A 22,230-nucleotide genomic window follows, 5' to 3' on the forward strand; every position below is an offset into this window, starting at 1 on the left:
CTCCTGATGGTAACAGTGAGAAAAGGGCATGCCGTGGGTGCTGGAGGTCCTTAATAATGAACGCTGTCTTTCTGAGACACCGCTCCCTGAAGATGTCCTGGGTACTTTGTAGGCTAGTACCCAAGATGGAGCTGACTAGATTTACAACCTTCTGCAGCTTCTTTCGGTCCTGTGCAGTAGCCCCTCCATACCAGACAGTGATGCAGCCTGTCAGAATGCTCTCCACGGTACATATATAGAAGTTTTTGAGTGTATTTGTTGACACACCAAATCTCTCCAAACTCCTAATAAAGTATAGCCGCTGTCTTGCCTCCTTTGTAACTACATCGTTATGTTGTGACCAGGTTAGATCCACAGAGATCTTGACACCCAGGAACTTGAAGCTGCCCACTCTTTCCACTTCTGATCCCTCTATGAGGATTGGTATGTGTTCCTTCGACTTACCCTTCCTGAAGTCCACAATCAGCTCTTTCGTCTTACTGACGTTGAGTGCCAGGTTGTTGCTGCGGCACCACTCCACTAGTTGGCATATCTCACTCCTGTACACCCTCTTGTCATGGCATAATATATATGTTATTTTAAAACTAATAATTGTTAATTTTTCAACTAAGATTTAGCAAATCTCACAAACAATTCACAAGGTATAATTCAATGGCGTGTTCTGTCTTTTCATAGGGAAACAGAGAATTTGTTTCAGTCATGTCCTTGTACACTGTGATATGTCTGGCTGTGCTTTCTGGTCTGATAGATACCACAGAAATACGGACTGATTTCTACGACAGGTAGGTTTGGTACACTACTCTCCGCTGAAGCTGACACTATAGATTTAGTTCCTAAAAATATTACTGAATCCTCTACTTCAATGCCTCTCTCTTACAAAGTAATCTTTCACCTTGTATCCAGAAAGCGAACAGCTGTGCACACAAAAGCTGGAGGAAGTCCGCAGGTCGGGCAGCATCTGTTGCAAGCACCGGAAAGGAAGGGGGAGACATCAGAAGAAAAAGGTGGGGGGGGGGGAAGGACAAGCTAGAAGGTGATAGGTAAAGCCAGGTGGGTGGGAAAAGTAAAGGGCTGGAGAGGAAGGAATCTGATAGGCGACCATGCACACCTATAGGAAGTACTTTCCATGCTTGTTTTATAATAAAAGTCTGATAACCCACCATTTGATTGTTCAGAACCCCCATGTCTGGCTCACTGGATTCCCTTTAAACCAAAGGCCCAGTCTTCATACTCTCTTTAAATTCACCAGGGCCCTGTTTCTTGCAACTTTTGAAACCCATTCATTCTGTTTGTCACTCTTTCTTAAACCCACTAAGGCTCTGTTTCCTTTGAAACTCAGTTGGTTCTGTTTTCCAAAGCTTCCTTTAAACTCACAAGGGCCTTATCTACTATGCTCAAAGATTCAAAATGTACAAACCTAAAAACTCATCTCCCCACAGACAGTCTCAGAGCAAAGAAACACCATGGAACCCATTCAAAGAAAAATATCAACCCAAAGAAAGCTAATTGTGCAAATGGGAACAAAGAAATATTAATATATACACACAAAGTTAAAGAAGTCCGGGCATACTCAGTTCAGCTCAGTTCATTATCTCAGACCGTCTCGATCAAAATCACCCAAAATAGCAATAAAAAATGGAGCAACCAGAAACACCATATTCCCTTATTACACTCCTGTAATGCATAACACTTAAAAAAAGTGCACATTTTAAAAACTGGAGTATTGATTGGAATAACCAAAAGTCAACAAAAAAGTCAATCCTTCACCAAGGTTCAGAACACATGAGAGGAACGAAGTTTTACTGCGTTTTCCCAATCCCCTCCCTGAGCTCTTTAACAAACTGGTCATTAACTAACTAGACAAAACTAAAGTAGAATCTGTAGCTACTGATAATGTTGAAGCACACACACAAATTGCTGGAGGAACTGAGCAGGTCTGGCAGCATCTATGGGGAGCAGTTCAGTATCACATGCACAACACAGTCAGTACTGTGCAAAAGTCTTGCCACATTTATTTTCTAAGGGAAAAGCTCTACCTGACAAACCTTACACAACAAAGTTGCTGGCGAACGCAGCAGGCCAGGCAACATCCCTAGGAAGAGGTACAGTCGACGTTTCAGGCCGAGACCCTTCATCAGGACAAAGTCATGGCCCGAAACGTCAACGGTACCTCTTCCTAGAGATGCTGCCTGGCCTGTTGCGTTCACCAGCAACTTTGTTGTGTGTTGCTTGAATTTCCAGCATCTGCAGATTTCCTCATGTTTGCATTTTTCAAAACCTGACAAACCTGTTGGAATTCTTTGAAGAAACAACAATCAGGATAGATGAAAGAGAATTGGTTGTGTACTTTGATTTTCAGAGGGCCTATGACGAGGTGCCACACAAGAGACACAAGCTACAAGCCTATGCCTTTACAGGAAAGATAAAGCAGTGACTGATTGGAGATAGGAGACAAAGAGTGGGAATAAAGGGAGCCTTTTCAGGTTGGCTGCCAGTGACTAGTGGTATCTCACAGGAGTGCTGGGACCAATTCTTGTTACATGATATGTCAATGATTTGGATGAGGAATCGATGGCTTTGATGCAAGGTTGGCAGATGATACAAAGGTAGGTGGAGGGGCAGCTAGTTTTGAGATAATAGAGAGGCTACAGAAGTTACTTAGACAGATGAGGAGAATGGGCAAAGAAATAGCAGATGGAATACAGTGTCTGGAAGTGTAAGGTCATGTACTAAATGGAGAGAAAATACAAAAATCTGAGGTGGAAATGTACTTGGGAGTTCTTGTGCAGGACTCCCTAAAGGTTGATTTGCAGGTTGAGTCAGTGATGAGGAAGGCAAATGCAATGTTAGCATTAATTTCAAGAGGACTAGGATATAAAAGCAAGGATGTAATATTGAGACTTTATAAAGTACTGGTGAGGCCTCACTTGGAGTGTTGTGAGCAGTTTTGGGTCCCTTATCTGAGAAAGGATGTGCTGACACTGAGGAGGGTTCAAAGGAGGTTGATGAAAATAATTCCTGGATTAAACAGCTTGTCATATGAAGAGTGTTTGATGGTTCTGGGCCTGTATTCATGGGAATTCAGAAGAATGAAGATGAAGTCACTGAAACCTATCGAATCGTGATAGGCCACAATAGTGTGGATGTGAAGAGGATGTTTCCAATGATGGGAAAGTCTAAGACCAGGGACACAGTCTCAGGATAGAGAGGTGTCCTTTTAGAACAGAGACGAGGAGGAATTTCTTGGGCCAGAGAGTGGTGAGTCTGTGGAATTCTTTGCCACAAGCAGTTGATAGATTCTTGATTAGTCAGGGCATGACGGAATACGGGGAGAAGGCAGGAGATTGGGACTGAGAGGAAAATAGATCAGCCATGATGAAATGGTGGATCAGACTCGATGGGCCAAATGGCCTAATTCTGCTCCTGTATCTTATGGTCTTATATATACATAGGGTGTCTAAGACTTTAGCACAGTACTGTATTTGTGAACATGGAACAGAAAGCGGGTTTGTAAATCTGGCAGCAGCAAAGGATATTGGGAATGGTGAGGGGGAGGTGCCGCGGGAGGGGTGGGGGACAAGTGGCAGAGAAGGGGTAACTAAGGTGAGGGTAGACACATCCAGCCCTGCAACACCAGGTAAAGTTATTTGATTCCAAACAATTGGTTTATTGATCATTACAGAATGTCTCTCTGGTGCTTCCCGTTCCCTCCCCCCTCCCTTCCCCTTTTCCCAACTATGATTCCCCTCTCCCTGTCCCCTTCCCACTCTCAGTCCACAATAGAGACCCATATCAGAATCAGGTTTATCATCACTCACATCTGTCATGAAATTTGTTTTATTTTGTCACAGCAATACAGTGCAGTACATAAAATTACTACAGTACTGTGCAGAAGTTTCAGGCACCCTTGCCATTTATATGTGTCTAAGACTTTTGCACAGTGTCGTAGTTTCCCATCGGACCTCTAGTGAAAATCCCCATGCACAACAGTCAATCATCAAACTTAAAAGACAAGCCCCAGAGTTCTGCACATTCTTCTGATCTAACGGGAATGAGAGTACTGAAGAAGTAAAGACAATGACCCGTTTCACCCATCTCCTTCAGAGAAGTTCCTATGGGTTGCAATCAGAGTTACAACGAGAAAACCTCGCAAAGGCTCTTAACTTACTGCCTGTTAAGCCACTGGTGTTTCGGGCAGCAGTGAAGGTCCTCCATCTCTATTTGTCCATACCATCGCACACAGATGTAGAAAGATTCTTCACTGCTGTTTCCGTAGCAATTTTGTTTGACCATTCGGGGTTGTCAGCCCTGAGCTTGAGGACTGGGGGGGCCACTCTACCCTTTGACCTGTTTGGCATGGGTGACCCTACCAAGAGCCAAAGCACAAGGCCCTGACTCCAGCCAACATCGCTCTCCGGGTCACTGAGGCACGTAAGCCTCCAAATCACAACAAGGTTGTGGTCCTCACGGAGGCAGCAAAAGCTCAGGCTCACATTTTTATTCTTGGAACACTGAATTTCACATCTCTTCATTTTATGAACTTCGTTTTGAAGCTGCAAGTGGAAATGCCTGACATTTGCTCAACTGTGGCCAGGATCGTTTTGCATGGTAAGAATTTTGTGACTAAGTGCTACACTAATAGTTTTCTCTGTAAAGCTAACTTTAAATGGCCGATTTTGCAAGCTTCAGGAGTCTCGGGATACTGTTAGTTGGAACAATATCCGTTATTTTGTTGGTACTCCATATCCAATACAAAACTAGATGGAGGCATTGTACTGGTGCCAAGAGACATGGTTCAAAACAGGAGAGAGAGGAATTATTATCTCACTGATTTATATGGCATAACATTTGCTGCTTTGAGCAGCAGTACAGCACAACTACTATAAATGGATATTGCAAAGGAGAAGAATATCAAAGTAGTGTTGATGGATCTTTCAGAAATCTGATGGCAGATGGCAGGAAGTTGTTTCTGAATCATTGAGTGTGGGTCTTCCAGCTCCTGTACCTCCTCTCTGATGGTAGTCTGTTGGTCGGGAGGACATGTTTTGGGAGGGGTGCGACGTGGAAGTAACTAAGAAGAGGTGGCCATCTACAATTCAAATAACTGCTCGGGAAAGGTAGAATGGTGATCAACCTTCTGGTTGGAACGAGATCTGGGTAACAGGAGGTGGATCTCGTAGACGAGACAAGCTAGGAAAAATGCACTTCAAGGTCCAAAACCAGAAAGTTTAAAAAATGCAGTGATCAGCAGACAACATTAGAGAATGTTTGTCTCTGTAGATCAGAGAAAGCTGTAAAGATGGTGCGTGGCTTGGAACAGGCCGTACTGACCCTTCGAGCCGCACTGCCCCGTAACCGCCCCCCCCCCCCCATTTAATCCTAGCCTAATCACAGAACAATTTACAAAAGTCAATTAACCTACTAACCAGTACGTCTTTGGACTGTGAGAGGAAATCGGAGCACCCGGAGGAATCCCATGCATTCCACGGGTAGGACATACGGACTCGTTACAGATGACACCGGAGTTGGACTCGAGCTGTAATAGTGTCCAGCTAACTGCTAGGCTACCATGGAAGAAGTAACTCTGAAAGTAGAGGAAACAGGATGGGTAGTTAAGATAATAAGTTTCTCAATGGTTTTGTAACTTCGAAACATTAAACTAACTCAAAGGAAGACACAGGAGTCTGAAGTGTGAGTCTAGCTTCATGTTTACTTTAAACGAGTTGCTTGCTAGCATCATTAAGTATGCAGCTCCTGCCTTTTTACACATAAACATAATGAATTATCTGAACAACAAAAATTGCACAGTCAAGCACTACATTTACAAGATTACACAAATATTACTGAAGTATTAAATACACAGTAAATGTGATAAAACAAATGTTTCAAACCATTCGATTGTCAAATTACGTCAATCACTTCGGATTGAGGAAAAGCATGCTTTGAACTTTGAAGTTTGAAATAGAGATGAGGGTAAATAATAGGAATCTAAGAAGCTGAAAGACAGCAATAGCTTTAATTGGAGCAAAACATCCAGCTGTGGGGGCTAAGAATGATTTGGATGATGGAATTGATGACTTTGTTGCAAAGCTTGCAGATGATATGAAGATAGGTGAAGGGGCAGGTAGTTTTGAGGAAGTAGACAGGCTACAGAAGGACTTAGACAGATTAAGAGAATGGACAAAGAAATGGCAGATGGGATACAGTGTCAAGAAGTGTATGGTCATACACTTTGGTAGAAGGAATGGAAGAGTTGACTATTCTCTAAATGGAGAGAAAATACAAAAACTGAGGTGCAAAGGGACTTGGGAGTCCTTGCGCAGAATTCCCTAAAAACCAATTTGAAGGCTGAGTCAGTGGTGAGGAAGGCAAATGCAATGTTAGAATTCATTTCAAGAGGACTAGAGTATAAAAGCAAAGGTGTAATGTTGAGGGTCTGTAAAGCACTGGTGAGGCCTCACTTACAGTATTGTGAGCAATTTTGGGCCCTTTAGAAAGAACATGCTGAAACTGTAGAGGGTTCAAAGGAGGTTCACAAAAATGAGTCCAGCATTGAGAGGCTTGTCATATGAAGAACATGTAATGGCTCTGGGCCTGTATTCACCAGAATTCTAAAGAATGAGTGGTGACCTCATTGAAACCTCTTGAATGGTGAAAGGCCTTGATAGAGTGGATGTGGAGAGGATGTTTCCTATGATGGGAGAGTCTAAGACCAGAGGACACCGACTTAGAATAGAGAGGCATCCTTTTAGAATGGTGAAGAGGAGGAATTTCTTTAGCCAGGGAGTAGTGAATCTGTGGAATTACTTGCCACAGGCAACTGTGGAGGCCAAGTCTTTAAGTGTATTTAAGGCGGAGGTCGATAGATCCTTGATTGGTCAGGTCATGAAGGGATATAGGGAGAAGGCAGAAGATGGGGGCTGAGGAAAGTTGGATCAGCCATGATGAAATGGCAGAGCAGACTAATTCTGATCCTATATCTTACTGTCTTATGGTCTAAGTCAATGAGTATATTTAAAGCAGAGGTTGATAGGCTCTTGATTAATCAGGATGTCAAAGGTTATGTGAAGAAGACAGGAGAATAGAGTTGGGAGGGATAATAAATCAGATATGATGGAATGGCAGAGCAGACTCGATGGGCTGAATGGCCTAAATTTGTTCCTACATTTTACGGTGTTACGACCTTGTATGTTTCAGCAGATTGGGAGCAAAGTAAAGGTAAGCTGAGTGCTAGATAGTTGTGAATTTAAATGCAAAATCATTCGTTCGTTAGGTGCTGTGTTGTACAATGCAGGCGATCATTATCTTTCCATGACCATGATTGTTCTTGGCAAATTTTTCTACAGAAGTGATTTGCCATTGCTTTCTTCTGGGCAGTGTCTTTAGAAGACGGGTGACCCACCCCCAGCCATTATCAACCCTCTTCAGAGACTGTCTGCCTGGCGTCAGTGGTTACATAAACAGGACTTGTGATCTGCACCGGCTGCTCATACGACCATCCACCACCTACTCCCATGGCTTCACGTGACCCTGATGGGGGGGTGGGGGTCAGGTCAGTGGGAGGGGGTGCTAAGCAGGTGCTGCACCTTCCACAGCCAAATGTGGCAATGAACTCCACAGATTTTCCACCAATTCAGTTCAGATAACATTGATATAACAACAAAAATTTGAAGGAAAATTGAAACAAAACTTATTCCTGTTTCTTTAGAGTTTTCCAGAAAAACGCTGCAAGATTCCAGATCAAGTGAATGATTGGACTATACATGGACTCTGGTAACTAAGAAGAACTTATTAACTGTCTGTATTCAGCCTGTATTGGGCTAGAGTGTTATCATATCTCTGGAACCTGTAGGTATCAGCTGCAGAAGGCAGTCTGCAGAATATACAAAAGATATTTTCACAATATGTTTGGCAGACATTTTCAAACATGGTTTTTCATATTCTGTGTTTTTTATCGCCCATTCCTTTTCTGTTTTGTTGTGTGAGGGAGGGCGTCTGGGGGTTGATGTTCTTTTAGTTTTTTGTGCAGGTGAGAAGTTGTTTTTTGGGAGTCAATGTTCCTGTTCCATTTTGTGTATGGTGTGTGTGGGGGGTTGTGGTTGGGGATTGATGATCGGGTTGCTGTTCTTTTTTGTGTGTGGGGGCATGGGTGTAACGTTTCTCTCTGAATGACTTCCACATTCTTTCTTTGTTTTGAGGCTATCTGGAGAAGACGTGTTACAGAGTTATATATAGATACACGCCTTGTTAATAAATGAACGTTTGAACCTTTGAACAATACTATTTTCGAATAAACTCTTCTTGGCTTCCGCCTGGGTATAGGTATCAATTATAACCAACGTTTCAATGACAAACTCCCTTCCATCTTCTTCATGAGGTACACTTGCTCATTAATGCAAATACCTAATCTGCCAATCATGTGGCAGCAACTCAGTGCATAAAAGCACGCAGACATGGTTAAGAGGTTCAGTTGTTGTTCAGACCAAACATCAGAATGGGGAAGAAATGTAATCTAAGTAACTCTGACCGTGGAATGATTGTTGGTGTCAAATGGGGTGGTTTGAGTGTCTCAGAAACTGCTGAGTTCCAGGAAGTTTTCACACACAACAGTCTGTAGAGTTTACAGAGAATGGTGAGATAAACATCTGGTGAGTGGCAGTTCTGTGGGTGAAAACACCTTGTTAATGAGAGAGGTCAGAAGAGAGTGGCCAGACTGGCTCAAGTGACAAGAAATCAAATAATCACATGTTACAACAATGGTGTGCAGAAGAACATCTGTGAATGCAGACCATGTTGAGCCTTGAAGCAGATTGGCTACGGCAACAGAAGACCACAAACATACACTTAGAGGCCACTTTATTAGATATTTGAAAGTCATTGTGCATGAATCACAAAAGGTTGGTTTGCAGGTGCAGCAGGCTCTCAAACAGGCAAATGGAATGTTGCCCTTCATTGCTAGGGGGATAGAATTTATGACCAGAGAGTGGTGAGTCTGTGGAATTCTCTACCCAATGAAGCAGTGGAAGCTACTTAGTAAATATACTTAAGACAAGGTTGGATATATTTTTGCATAGTAGGGGAATTAAGAGCTATGGGGAAAAGGCAGGTAGGTGGAGACGAGTCCATGGTCAGATCAGCCATGATCTTATTGAATGGCGGAGCAGGCTTGACAGGCCAGATGGCCGACTCCTGCTCCTATTTTGTATTTTCTTATGTACAGGATGTACACAATAAAATTACCATTGACAGTACATCACTCGCTAATAGAATTCTTTTTCATATTTGATAAGTTTGGATATATGAGCATTGTTCCAATGGTATGGTTATTTTTTGGGGGCGGGGCGGGGGGGAATACAGTGCAATCTAAATCAGTTCTGCAACAAGATTATGGAAAGGTTTCCGTGGTTACCGTGAAGCTGGATGAAAATGATGCTTTCAATTAACTTTCACTTTCTTTACAGTATTTATTTAGAGATACAGTGCAGAGTCAGCCCTTAAAGCCATGACACTCAGCAACCCCTGACAATCCCGATTTAACTCTAACCTTGTCTTGAGCTTCAACTTAATATACTGCGCAGCAAATTTAGGGATAACCAGGCAGGTTCTAATCTTGCATTTCCCTCACGAATGTAGGAAAGTCACAGACTGAGTATGACACACTGGTCCATCCAGTTTGTCCCAGAAATAATGTCTATAAAGAAAGAAAAGAAAGATTAGCCATATTTGTCACATGAACATTGCAACATAGAGTGAAATATGTCGTTTGTGATGCGCTGGGGTCAGTCCGCAAGTGTCCCCACGCTTCTGGCACCAACATAGATGAGATTTTGGAATCTGCGAGGAAACTGGAGCACCCGGAGGAAGCTCACACAGTCACAGCGAGAACTTACAAACTCCTTTCCGACAACGGCAGAAATTGAGCTCCGATATTCCAAACGCTGCCGTTGTAAAGCGCTACCTTAACCGCTAAGGAATGGGTGCTTCCTCCCTGTGGAATGCATGGGTTTTCTCCGGGTGGTACGGTCTCCGCCCACAGCCTAAAGACATATCGGTTAGTGGGTTATTTGGTGATTGTAAATTCTCCCATAATTAGGCTAGTGTTAAGTTGGGGGAATTGCTGGGGCACGTAGCTCAAAGGGCCAGAAGGACCAATTCCGCGCTGTATCTCAATAAATAAACAAATAAACCTGATAAAAATTCACAGCCAAATTAGGGAACTGAATCCAGACAATTCCTCTTTGCTCCCGTTAAACCGATGTGTGACCAGGAAGTCTTTCTCAAAGGGACCAGCATACACTGAAGTCCATTTTATTGATTCACTGTTCTGGCTGAACTTCAATGGGTCAAAGGTTCAAAGGTTCATTAATTATCAAAGTATGTATACAGTATATAACTCTGAGATTCATCTTCTCCAGAATCAATTGCTATATCACTAAAATTGTTACAATGTTTGCCTTACCAGTGACACATATTCATACACATCTTGTGTGTAAATAAGGGAAAATATTAAGAGGGGAAGACACCCTGTCTTTTCCTGGTGCTTTTACACACTTCTTCCCAGTTCCCTTAAGGGATTGATGAAATGATACCTTCCACAATCAGTATGAAACAAAGAGTTAAGAAAGTCATAGACATCAATGAAAGTGAAAAAGGATCTAGTGCTTTTAGTCGTCAATAATAATCCTCATAAAGTTGGGAAGATTTCATTAGAAGGTTTATGGTGTGTTAGCCTTTATTAGTTGGGGTGGGTGGGGGATTGAGTTCAAGAGATGTGAGGTCATGTTGTAGCACTATAAAGCTCTGGTTGGACCAGACTTGGTGTATTGTGTTCAGTTCTGGTTGGCTGTTTATAGGAAGGATGTGGAAGCTTTAGAGAGGGTGCAGAGGAGATTTACCAGGATGCTGCCTGGATTAGAGAGCGTGCCTTATGAGGATAGGTTGAGTGAATTGGGGCTTTTCTCTTTGGAGCAAAGGGGTAAGAGAGGTGACTTGATAGAAGCATACAAGATGAGATTGAGTGGACAGCTAAGTACTTTTTCCCAAAGTAGAAATGGTTTAATACCATAGAAACATAGAAAACCTACAGCACAATACAGGCCCTTCAGCCCACAAAGCTGTGCTGAACATGTCCTTACCTTAGAACTACCTAGGCTTATACATAGCCCACTATTTTTCTGAGCTCCATGTATCCATTCAGGAGTCTCTTTAAAGACCCTACCGTTTCCGCCACAGGCAGCCCATTCCATACACTCACCAGTCTCTGTGTAAAAAAACTTACCCCTGACATCTCCTCTGTACCTACTTCCAAGCACCTTGCCCTCTATGCCCTCTCGTGCTAGCCATTTCAGACCTGGGAAAAAAGCCTCTGACTATCCACATGATCAATGCCTCTCATTATCTTATACACCTCTATCAGGTCACCTCTCATCCTCCGTCGCTCCAAGGAGAAAAGGCCGAGTTCACTCAGCCTATTCTCACAAGGCATGCTCCCCAATCCAGGCCACATCCTTGTAAATCTCCTCTGCACCTTTTCTGTGGTTTTCACGTCTTTCCTGTAGTGAGGCGACCAGAATTGAGCACACTACTCCAAGTACCAGGGGCATAATTTTAAGCTGATTGGAAGAAAGTATAGTGAGTGTGTCAGAGGAAGGGTTTTTTACACTCAGAATGGTGGGTGTGTGTAATATCCTGCCAGGGCTGGTGGTAGACACAGATACATTGGGAACATTTAAGTTAATTGGGTCAGCCACTTATTTGGGACAACTGATAAAAAGCAAAAACTAATCCAGAAAATAGCTGGGATTCCCTTAGTTAATTTGGGACACTCTGCCACTTAACTGGGGCAGGAGACTGTTGCCGAACAATTTCTAACTAGCATCAGATGTGTGCGTTTGTTAAACCATGCTCTGAGTGAACAGTTTTTAAGTAACATCAGTTGTGTGTGTTTCTGTTCAAAAATCACTGATTTTTGTCACCGATGTTGGCAAGAAATAAGCAGTAAGACAATTCAGAACTGTTTTGCTCACTACTGTTTCAAGCATCGAGGCTTGGAGATGACAGAAATGGGCAGGGGTGAAATGAAATTATTTCATTGCATCAACAAGTTAAGCACTATGAAGAATTTGAAGGTATCGACAATCATCTTGAATGTTACAATGAAAATGAAGATTTAGAGGATGAAATCATTGATAGTATCGTATAAAGGGAGTCCATCAACTACACTAGGTGTCTGTGCTGATTTTGTTCATTTACAGTCAAAAGAATGTAGCGCAGATGAATTCCTCTGTTGATAACTATTATGAACTAATACACAGTTTTATTGTACTGTAGTACCAATGGTGGTGTTTTAATTTATTCTGTATTTCACTTAAATACATAATTTGTTACTCAATTTCTCCTTTTTACACCTTTTTAACTATTTCCATGAAACTTTGGCAAACGGGGGCAGCCACTTAATTGGGTCAAAATGTACTGGTCCTGATGTGTCCCAGTTAACTGGAATCCATTGAATTTTTATTTTAAAAAGAAGAAAAGTTGCTGTATTTTTTAAACAATATGTAAAACATTTTAATTTGGATAGAATAACTTAATAACCAATTAGTTGCCTTTGACTTTCCTTGGAGTGGTCAACTACCATAACTGGACACAAAATTTGATTAGATGTATTAATTGAATTGCATTGACTTTATTTCTTACATCCTTAACATACATGAGGAGTAAAAATCTCAACATTATGTTTCCATCTAAATGTGCAATAATAGTAATTTATTATAATTTATAATAAATAGAACAGTCAATGTAACATAGAAATTCACTCAAATCAGCGTGAGTTCATCAGTCTGATGGCCTGGTGGAAGAAGCTGTCCTGGAACCTGTTGGTCCTGGCTTTTATGCTGCGATATCATTTCCCGGATGGTAGCCCCTGGAATAGATTGTGGTTGGGGTGACTCGGGTCCCCAATGATCCTAGACAAATTAAATGGATTCTATGGAACTAAATGGTAGAACTCAATTGTTAGACTGTGTTTGTTAAACTGTCAGAGTCAAATAATGTTATTTGTATTTCATTTCAGGCCAAATGGGCGCGAACGCTGCAATAAGTCTTGGCACTTGACAAAGAAGGACATTGATGTAAGGAAAAAAAGAAAACACTATAGATATTTTGTATATGGCGATATTTTGTATATGTAATATGGCGAGCTGCTGAAAACAAAATTAATTATTCAAATTATATAATAATATTTGGTAACGCTCAGTTAACCAAAAATAGGAAATAGAATCAAAGGGACGTGTACCTCCACAAGAGATAGAGAGATAGAGACAGCTCATACTAACTTCCAAATTGATTTAATTATGGAATAGAAAATACATTGATTTTACTTAAAGAAATATTATGGCAACAGACCCTTTGGCCCAATCACACTCATGTGACAAGTTAACCTACTAACCCGTACACCTTTGGACAGTGGGAGGAAAGCGGAGTACCTGGTGGAAACCCACATGGTCAGGGGAAGAATGTCCACACGCCTTACAGACAGAAGCGGGAACCGAACCAGGGTCACTGGCAACGTAATAGCGTTACAGAACTGTTAAGCCACCCTACTTTCCTAGAGCTTTATCAATTTAGAGGTCTTAATTTGGTAGATGCTTGAAAACGTGAGCCATATTTTAATCGGTTGAAAATCATTTTTAGTGGTCCAAAAATTTAGTAATGATTCTACCACATATCATACTTTCTGATCATCACTAGGATTTTAATGATTTGCCAGTGGTAACTGGATTGCTAATTGCAGCATGTTTGTTTATTTATCTGTCTACTGTCTCTACCTACTTATTGAGATACACCGCGGAACAGGGCGTTTGAGCCACGCAGCCCAGCGATTCCCTAATTAGTCCAAACCTAAACACAGAACAATTTATAATGGCCAATTAATGTACCAACTGGTACATCTTTGGACTGTGGGAGGAAACCGCAGCACCCAGAGGAAACCCACGTGTTCACGGGGAAAACATACAAATTCCTTACAGGCAGCCACGGGAGTTGAACCCATGTCACTGCTCACCACTATGCTACTGGGTCACCCTTCACCGCAGGAATGGCTAACATAGGACCATAAGATATAGTAGTGGAAGTAGGCCATTCGGTCCATCAAGTCTGCTCCGCCATTCAGTCATGGGCTGGTCTCATTCTTCTAGTCATCCCCACTCCCCTGCCTTCTCCCCATACCCTTTGATGCCCTGGCTAATCAAGAGCCTATCCATCTCTGCCTTAAATACACTCAATGACTTGGCCTCCACAGTCGCTCATGGCAACAAATTCCACAGATTTACCACCCTCTGACTAATTTCTCCACATCTCTGTTCTAAATGGGCATCCTTCAATCCTGAAGTCATGCCCTCTTGTACCAGACTCCCCTACCATGGGAAATAACTTTGCTATATCTCATCTATTCAGGCCTTTTAACATTTGGAATGTTTCTATGAGATCCCCCCTCATTCTCCTGAATTCCAGGGAATACAGCCCAACAGCTGCCAGATGTTCCTCATACGGTAACCCTTTCATTCCTGGAATCATTCTCCTGAATCTTCTCTGAACCCTCTCCAATGTCAGTATATCCTTTCTAAAATAAAAACATGAATTTTATAGCTACTGCTGATTAAGACTTGTCTACATATCACAAAGGGGATTATGACTGGAAGCCATGGATGGTCTTGGCGTGAGTGGTACACAGATTTTCAGATGCTGGAGGCTGCAGCTACATAAAATCTTCTGGAGGATCTCAACATGCTGTACAGCATCTGTGGGAGGATAGGCATTGTCGATGTTCTGGGTCAAGTCCTTGCTTCAGGATCTCGAAAGTGGCCACTGAGCGTATGGATTTTGATGATTAGTTTACTTTGAACTTAATGGTCAGAGTTGACTCAGAGGACCACAGAGCCTGTTTTTGCGCTGTGTCCTTCTGTGACTGAGTATTAACAGCGTCACAGCAAGTCAGCAATCTGACCTCCAGGAGATTGCAGGAGTTCTTGGGTCACTCTCCCCTGGAGACAGGCAGTGACTCTGCAGCATCAATTTGTCATCTCCTCTCAGACTTCCACAAAGAACAAGGCAATAGGAGCAGCTTCCTTAGAAAGAACAAATCAAAAGAGCATCACTGTTTTTACTGGCTGAGCTATGACAACAGGTCTGAGTTAGCCTAGCATCAACCACCCTGGGATATGGAGGTCTCACTTTCCTCCAGTTCGCCCTGATGCTCTGGTCACCATCACAGACAGCCCGAGCTTGGGAGCTGAGGATTCCTCTTCTGACCTTGGAAAACTGGGCTCCCAACTCAGAGAGAGGCTGATCAAACCCCCGGGGTGACTTCAATATCAAAGGTTCAAAGGTTAATTTTCTTGCCGGCATATTCAATAAATTTACAGAATAATAACCATTCCAGGATGAACGAAAGACCACACCAACCTGAGTGTTCAGTCTAAACTCTGCTCCTCAGAGACAGACGGTTGTAGGACTTAGGGCATTGGTCCAAGTGCAGATACTGGTACTGTTAGATTACGTTATGCTCTGAGAAAAAGTTTGCACGGATGTTTGCATCACTGGTGACAATGATTATTGAACTGACTGCAACCTAATCTGAGCTGTTCCCTTCATCAGACTGACCCCAAAGAACAACGCCAATGTAATGGAAAAGAGTTGGCGAGTGGTATCGCAGAAGGGTTGGAACAGGGCCCATTGCACATAGACCCAAAAACTGACAGATGTAGCTACGTCTTTGACTTGTGAGAAATCAGAGGAGTCATAGGAGAAGTTGTCCAATCTGAGAACACATTCAGCCAAGTGGATGTGAGTATTGGTGGGGGGAATCGGTTAGGTATTTGTTGCAGAAGGAAACAGCAGGCTTAAAGACCTTCCTGATGGGGGACAGAGGTTGGTGAGAACAAACAAGAGATTCAGGAGTGAATTAATTTTAAACACAACGAGCTTATTTTTAATATATTGCAGACTAATTGTATATTGCTTACAATCAATACTCTGGCCATTCTCCTCTGACCTCTCTCACTAACAAGGCATTTTCACCCACAGAACTGCTACTCACTGGATGTCTTATATTTTTCACATCATTCTCGGAAAACTCCAGGGACTGTTGTGCATGAAAATTGCAGTAGAGTTCAGTAGTTTCTGAGATACTCAAACCACCCTGTCTGGTACCAACAATCATTCCACAGTCAAAGTCACTAAACTCACATTTCTTCCCCATTCTGATGTTTGGTCTGAACAACAACTGAACCTCCTGACCACGTCTGTATGCTTTTATGCATTGAGTTGCATTCATGTGATTGGCTGATTAGATATTTTCATTCATGAGCAAGTGCACAGGTGTATCTAAAAATGGCAATTGAGTGTTTGCTGTTCAGAGTATATAATAGGCCTACACTAAACACTTACTCTAATCCTACATTAGCCCATTTTATCTCCACCATAACTCAAAAAGGAAGATCTAAAAGAAAGCTTAGCTTTGACTCTGTCCTTGACATGAGTATTTCTGACTCCATCACACAGCAAACTATCCAGTCCAGATTTGCTCACAACCCAGCCCAATAAAAGTTGAAAAAGACATCTGCTGACTGAAAAGCAATAAGGCTAAGCACTAGATAGTTTCCTGTTCCAAAAATTGGTGGAGAGGAATTTTAGACACAAATTCACAATCTTACCTGCCACATCAAGGAAGGGGACATATGAGGCAACTTCAAAGGTGTTTTAACTCTCTGGACCAAGGTGCACAACACAGTACCTGTAACTCACACACAACACAGATGACCATAAATAAATTAACAGATCATAAAATATTTTGCAGAAGATTGACATTTAGCATAATGTGCACTTACAAGTCAAAAAGTAAACAGTCTTATGCTACTGGCATTTCACACGTGATGAGACCTGGGTGGTGACAGGGAGTTCGGCCATCTCACAGCCTGGGGGAAGAAGCTGGTTCCCTTCCTAACAGTTCTTGTCCTAATGCTGCCGTATCTCTTCCCTGTTGGTAAGGAGTCAAAGGAATTGTCATGAATGTAGATTGTCAGATTGCAGGGAACTGTTAAAACTTGACATTGTGGTGTTCGCTGAGCTTGGTAATTAGCTTGCAGATGGTTCAACACCAGTCGAGGTGACATCCTCAGTTGTTCTGTTTCTCTCCGGGAGTGCTCGCATTTGTATAGGCCTCTCTTCACTTGCTTTGATCCTGACTGACTGCCCCTTCAGTTGACTTTTGAAGTCTGCTGGCTCACGTTTCTTTGGCTCCTAGGGGTTCGCGTTTGGCATCAATTTCAATATGTTTGTTTACAGAGTTATCAGAAGAGAACAAAGCTTCTAAAAATCCTTGTGCCTGCTTCGTGTTTGCCTGCACCAGAACCTCCACAGGGTCCTTGTTAAAGTGGGTCCTTCTCAATCTTCATGTACCCAGATCAGTGACAATGGATCATGGCTTCATACCGACAGTTTGAGAGCTTACGTCCAGTCCAGTAGACATCGTTCTTGGTACAATCTCCATAGATAATCCTGTACACCACATTGCTTTTGTTGGTTGCGTTTCTAGTAGCTTGGTTCTTGAGACAAGCTTCCTTAGGCAGAAGGTACAAGAGTCTCAGGAAACACACATCAAAGTTGCTGGTGAACGCAGCAGGCCAGGCAGCATCTCTAGGAAGAGGTACAGTCGACGTTTCGGGCCGACACCCTTCGTCAGGACTAAATTCGTCAGAGTCTCAGGAATTGAATTGAATTGAATGGACTTTATTTCTTACATCTTTCACATACATGAGGAGTAAAAATCTTTATGTTATGTCTCCGTCTAAATATGCAATGTGAAATCATAGTAATTTATAACAAATAGAACAGTCAATCTAATATAGAGTACACTCAAATCAGAGTATGATGGCCTGGCGGAAGAAGCTGTCTTGGAGCCTGTTGGTCCTTGCTTTTTTGCTGCGGTACCATTTCCTGGATGGTAGCAGCTGGAACAGTTTGTGGTTGGGATGACTTGGGTCCCCAGTGATCCTTCGGGCCCTTGTTATACACCTGTCCTTGTAAATGTCCTGAATCTTGGGATGTTCACAACTATAAATGTGCGGGGCTGTCCACACCACTCTCTGCAGAGTTCTGCTGTTAAGGGAGGTACACCCCCACCATTCTCCCTCCAACTTCTGGCATTCCTTCCCTGCCACCTGTCCCACATCCCTCCCGCGGCACTCCACCCTCTCCATTCCCAGTATCCTTTGCTCCCACCAGTTATACAAACTCGCTCTCCTGTCCACATTGACAAATACAGAACCGTGCATACAGACACCCTAGCTGTATGTGTGTGTGTGTGTGTGTGTGTGTGTGTGTATATATATGTTTGTGTGTGTGTGTGTATCTACAACTTTTCACAGTACTGTATTATATTTAAGTGCCAATCATAATCAAGATTTCAGGTGCTATTGACAAATAAAAACTGCGTGTTAAAGGCCAATAATACTTGAGAATTAGTAAAATAACTGTCCAATAGTAAGTGTTGCCCAGGAATTCCTTATTTGCATCTTTATCTTGTCTTGGTATACTTGGTGACCTTGGATCCCAGACTTGAACAAAAAGGCTGTACAAGAGATCGGCATTTAAGGACCGTGTTCAGACTGGGTGACTGCACTATGCTCTCCATCTCTATCATCTTAACTGTTGCCTTAGTGAACGTTCACACATGGAAAGGCTGTGTGCAAAGTGTCTGTGTTCCGCTCCGTTAGCACACCATTTTAACCCTTGCTTTTCACAGCACCTACCTACCCCACTCAGGAATAGTCTGTCTATCACATATGGGCACCTTCCATGTGTGGTGAGGGTATTAGCTGAAAACAGGTGTAATAATACCCAAATAACCATTGGAATATATGTATATGCAACATGATGGCATGCTGAAGATTTAATGGCTGCTATCTTGTACAGACTGGAAATATTCAGCGGCGCAGACAAGTTTACAGGCTAAGAAATGAAAATAAATGGCTGGAATCACCCAGCAGGTTAAGCAGCGTCCATGGAAAGAGTAATAGTGTCAACATTTAAGGTCAAAAGTCTGACCCATTGAATGTATCCAACATTTTCTGTTTGTATTTCAGAATTTTCAGTTTTTTATGTTTCGAAAGAGAAAATTAATGTCTTTTATACTTACAGCCTTTTTCCAGAAGTGTGCTGAAATTGATGCTTAATGTGTAATCTTAATATGTAAATTTCTCAATGTTAACACTAGGAAAAATTTGGAAATCTTTCCATGGATATTTTTTGTTATAAATTACATCACTGTATAAATAAATTATAAATCAGAATAGAGGGCCTCCATTTAGAATGGAGATGAGGAGGAATTTCTTTAGCCAGAGGATGGTGAATCTGTGCCATTCGTTGCCAAAGGTGGCTGTGGAGGTCAAGTCATTGGGTGCATTTCAGATGGAGGCTGGTAAGGTCTTGATTAGTCAGGTCATGAAGGGTTACAGGAAGAAAGCAGGAGATTGGGGCTGAGAGAGAAATGGATCAGCCACGATGAAAGGGCGGAGCAGAGTCAATGGGCCAAATAGCCTAATTCTGCTCCTTTGTCTCATGGTCTCATCAATAGCTTTATATCTAACATCTTTCGGTACATTTACTTTTTTTTGATTCTGTATGATGTAAGTGTACTCGATGTTTCTGTGGTATTTAAAATTTGCATTGCACAAAGGAAGGATACAAGACATCTAGCAGCTATACAGAGTCATAGAGACATAGAACACTACAGCACAGAAACAGTCCCTTCTGCCCATCTAGTTTGTGCTGAACCATTAATCTGCCTAATCCCATCACCCTGCACCTGAATCCAAACTTCTCTTATCCCATGTTGAAATCGACTTCATGTCCACCACATGTGCTGCCAGCTCATTCCACACTCTCACCTTCCTTGAGTGAAGAAGCTTCCCCTAAGGTTCCCCTCAAACTTTTCATTTTTCATCCTTAACACATGACCTCTAATTGTAGTCGCATCCAACCTCAGTGGAAAAAGCCTGCTTACTTTACCCCATCTATACCCTTCATAATTTTGTAATCCTCTATCAAGTCTCCGCTCAATATTCAATATTCTAGGCAATAAAGTTCGAACCTATTCAAACTTCCCCTATAACTCAGGTCCTCAAGTCCTGTAACATCCTTGTAAATTTTCCCTGTACTCTTTCAAACTTATTAATATCTTTCCTGTAGGTAGGTGACTGCAAATGCACACAATACTCCAAATCAAGCCTCACAACTTCAATATAATATCTCAACTCCTGTACTCAATACATTGATTTGTGAAGGTCAAGGAGTCAAAAGCTTTCTTTACAACCCTATCTACCTGTGACGCCACTTTGAAGAAATTACGGCTCTGTTCTACCACACTCCTCAGTTCCCTACCGTTCACTGTGTAAGACCTACCCTAGTTGGTCCTCCCAAAGTGCAACACCTCACACTTGTCTGCATTAAATTCCATCTGCCATTTTTCAGGCTAATTTTCCAGCTCACTCAGATCCTCCTTCAAGCTTTGACAGTCTTCCTTGCTGTCCTCCAACCTTGGTGTCATACACAAATTTTCTGATCCACTTTACCACATTATCATCGAGGTCGTTGATATATATGGCAAACAACAATGGGCCCAGCACTGATCCCTGTGACACACGGCTAGCCACAGCCCTCCAGTCAGAGAGGCAACTATCTGCAACCACTCTCTGGCTTCTTCCTTGAAGTCAATGTCTAATCCAATTTACTACCTCATCCTGAACGCCTAGTGACTGAACTTTCTTGACAAACCTCCCATGCGGGACCCTGCAAAATGTCTTACTGAAGTCCATGTAGGCAACATCCACTGCCTTCCCTTTATCAATTTTCCTGTAACTTACTCAAAAAGCTCTATAAGATTGGTTAGACATGACTTACCACATCCTCTGGCGTCTCACCCATGGCGAAGGATGTTTTAAATATCTGCGCTAGGGCCCCTGCAACTTCTGTGCCAGCCTCCCTCAGGGTCTGAGAGAACACCGTGTCAGGCCCTGGGGGTTTATCCACCCTAATTTGCCTCAAGGCATTAAACACCTCCTCCTCTGTAATCCGTACAGGGTCCATGATCCTACTACAGCTTTGTCTCACTCGATAGACTCTGTGTCCAGCTCCTGAGCAAATACAGCTGTAAAAAAATCCACTTAAGATCCCCCCCCCACCCCCGTCTCTTCTGGCTCCAGCGTAGATTACACTCCGATCCTCCAGAGGACCAATTCTGTTCCTTACTATCATTTCACTCCTTCTTCTAGATGAGCTGCCGACTACGGCTGATAAGCCCCATCTGCCCAAAGCGACTGGGTTTAAGGTACCAGTAACCTGCCTTTGTCCCCTCTCCAGTCAGTAGAAACGGTTCTGCCAGATGTGGTAGCTAAGCCACATGTGAAGGCCAGGAGCTGGACTTGGCTGCCAGAGGCTGTTTGAGGCACACACCCATTGGAGCACTTAATAGGTAGTGGGAGCTTGTCTCCATTACCACCTCTTCCTTTCAACCTCAAACAGTAAGGTTGTGTTCATGGATTCATGGACTGTTCAGAAATCTGATGACAGAGGGGAAAAGGTTGTTCCTAAAACACTGAGTATGTGTCTTCAGCCTCGTGTACCTCCTCCCTGATGGTCAATGAGAAGGTGATAAAATCCTTCACAACAAGCTTCACTAGCAGTGAGAAAGAACACAATTAGATAGGAACAAAGAGCAAGAAAAGATCATAAACCCCAGTCAGAAGATATCGTCCTTTCTTTTTTCCTTCCCAAGTACTAAAGCCTTTCTTCTACATTTGAGGAAATAAAAGTTGCTTGAATGAACAGATTCTTTCTCCTTTATCATCTGAATGTCATAGAATTCAGTGCATAAACATGTTCTTGCATTTTGCACATGTATGGTTTTATAATTCATGAAGGCAATGCAAGCATTATTGGAACACCAGCTCTTACTGCCCACCCTTGAGAAGATGATAATGAGAGCTGTCTTCTTGAATGGTTTGCATGTCCAGTTACATTAGATGGTGAAGTGTTTGGTACCCAAAAAGATGTAAATCAGCCTTGCGCCTGACATTATAATGGAAGGAATGTGGTTAATGTAGCAGCTGAAGTTGATGTAGTCATGGCCCTGCCCCGAGGAAATATTACAGCAATGCCTTCGGCTGATAAGAT

At 42.5% G+C, this 22,230-nt stretch overlaps 1 protein-coding gene across 1 annotated transcript in view; it reads left to right on the forward strand.

Annotated features, from left to right (window-relative positions):
- The window catches only part of rnaset2l (ribonuclease T2, like), a 62,278-nt gene that overhangs the window by 5,965 nt on the left and 34,083 nt on the right, over positions 1 to 22,230 (forward strand). Inside the window, exons 2-5 of the mRNA XM_072271142.1 lie at positions 676 to 782; positions 4,554 to 4,608; positions 7,709 to 7,773; positions 13,073 to 13,130. Of these exons, the coding sequence (XP_072127243.1) occupies positions 700 to 782; positions 4,554 to 4,608; positions 7,709 to 7,773; positions 13,073 to 13,130 (261 nt within the window). The 5' untranslated portion in view covers positions 676 to 699. The remainder of the gene's footprint in view (positions 1 to 675; positions 783 to 4,553; positions 4,609 to 7,708; positions 7,774 to 13,072; positions 13,131 to 22,230) is intronic.

Source organism: Mobula birostris, chromosome 10 (genome assembly GCF_030028105.1).
Source record: "Mobula birostris isolate sMobBir1 chromosome 10, sMobBir1.hap1, whole genome shotgun sequence".
Lineage (NCBI taxonomy): Eukaryota > Metazoa > Chordata > Chondrichthyes > Myliobatiformes > Myliobatidae > Mobula > Mobula birostris.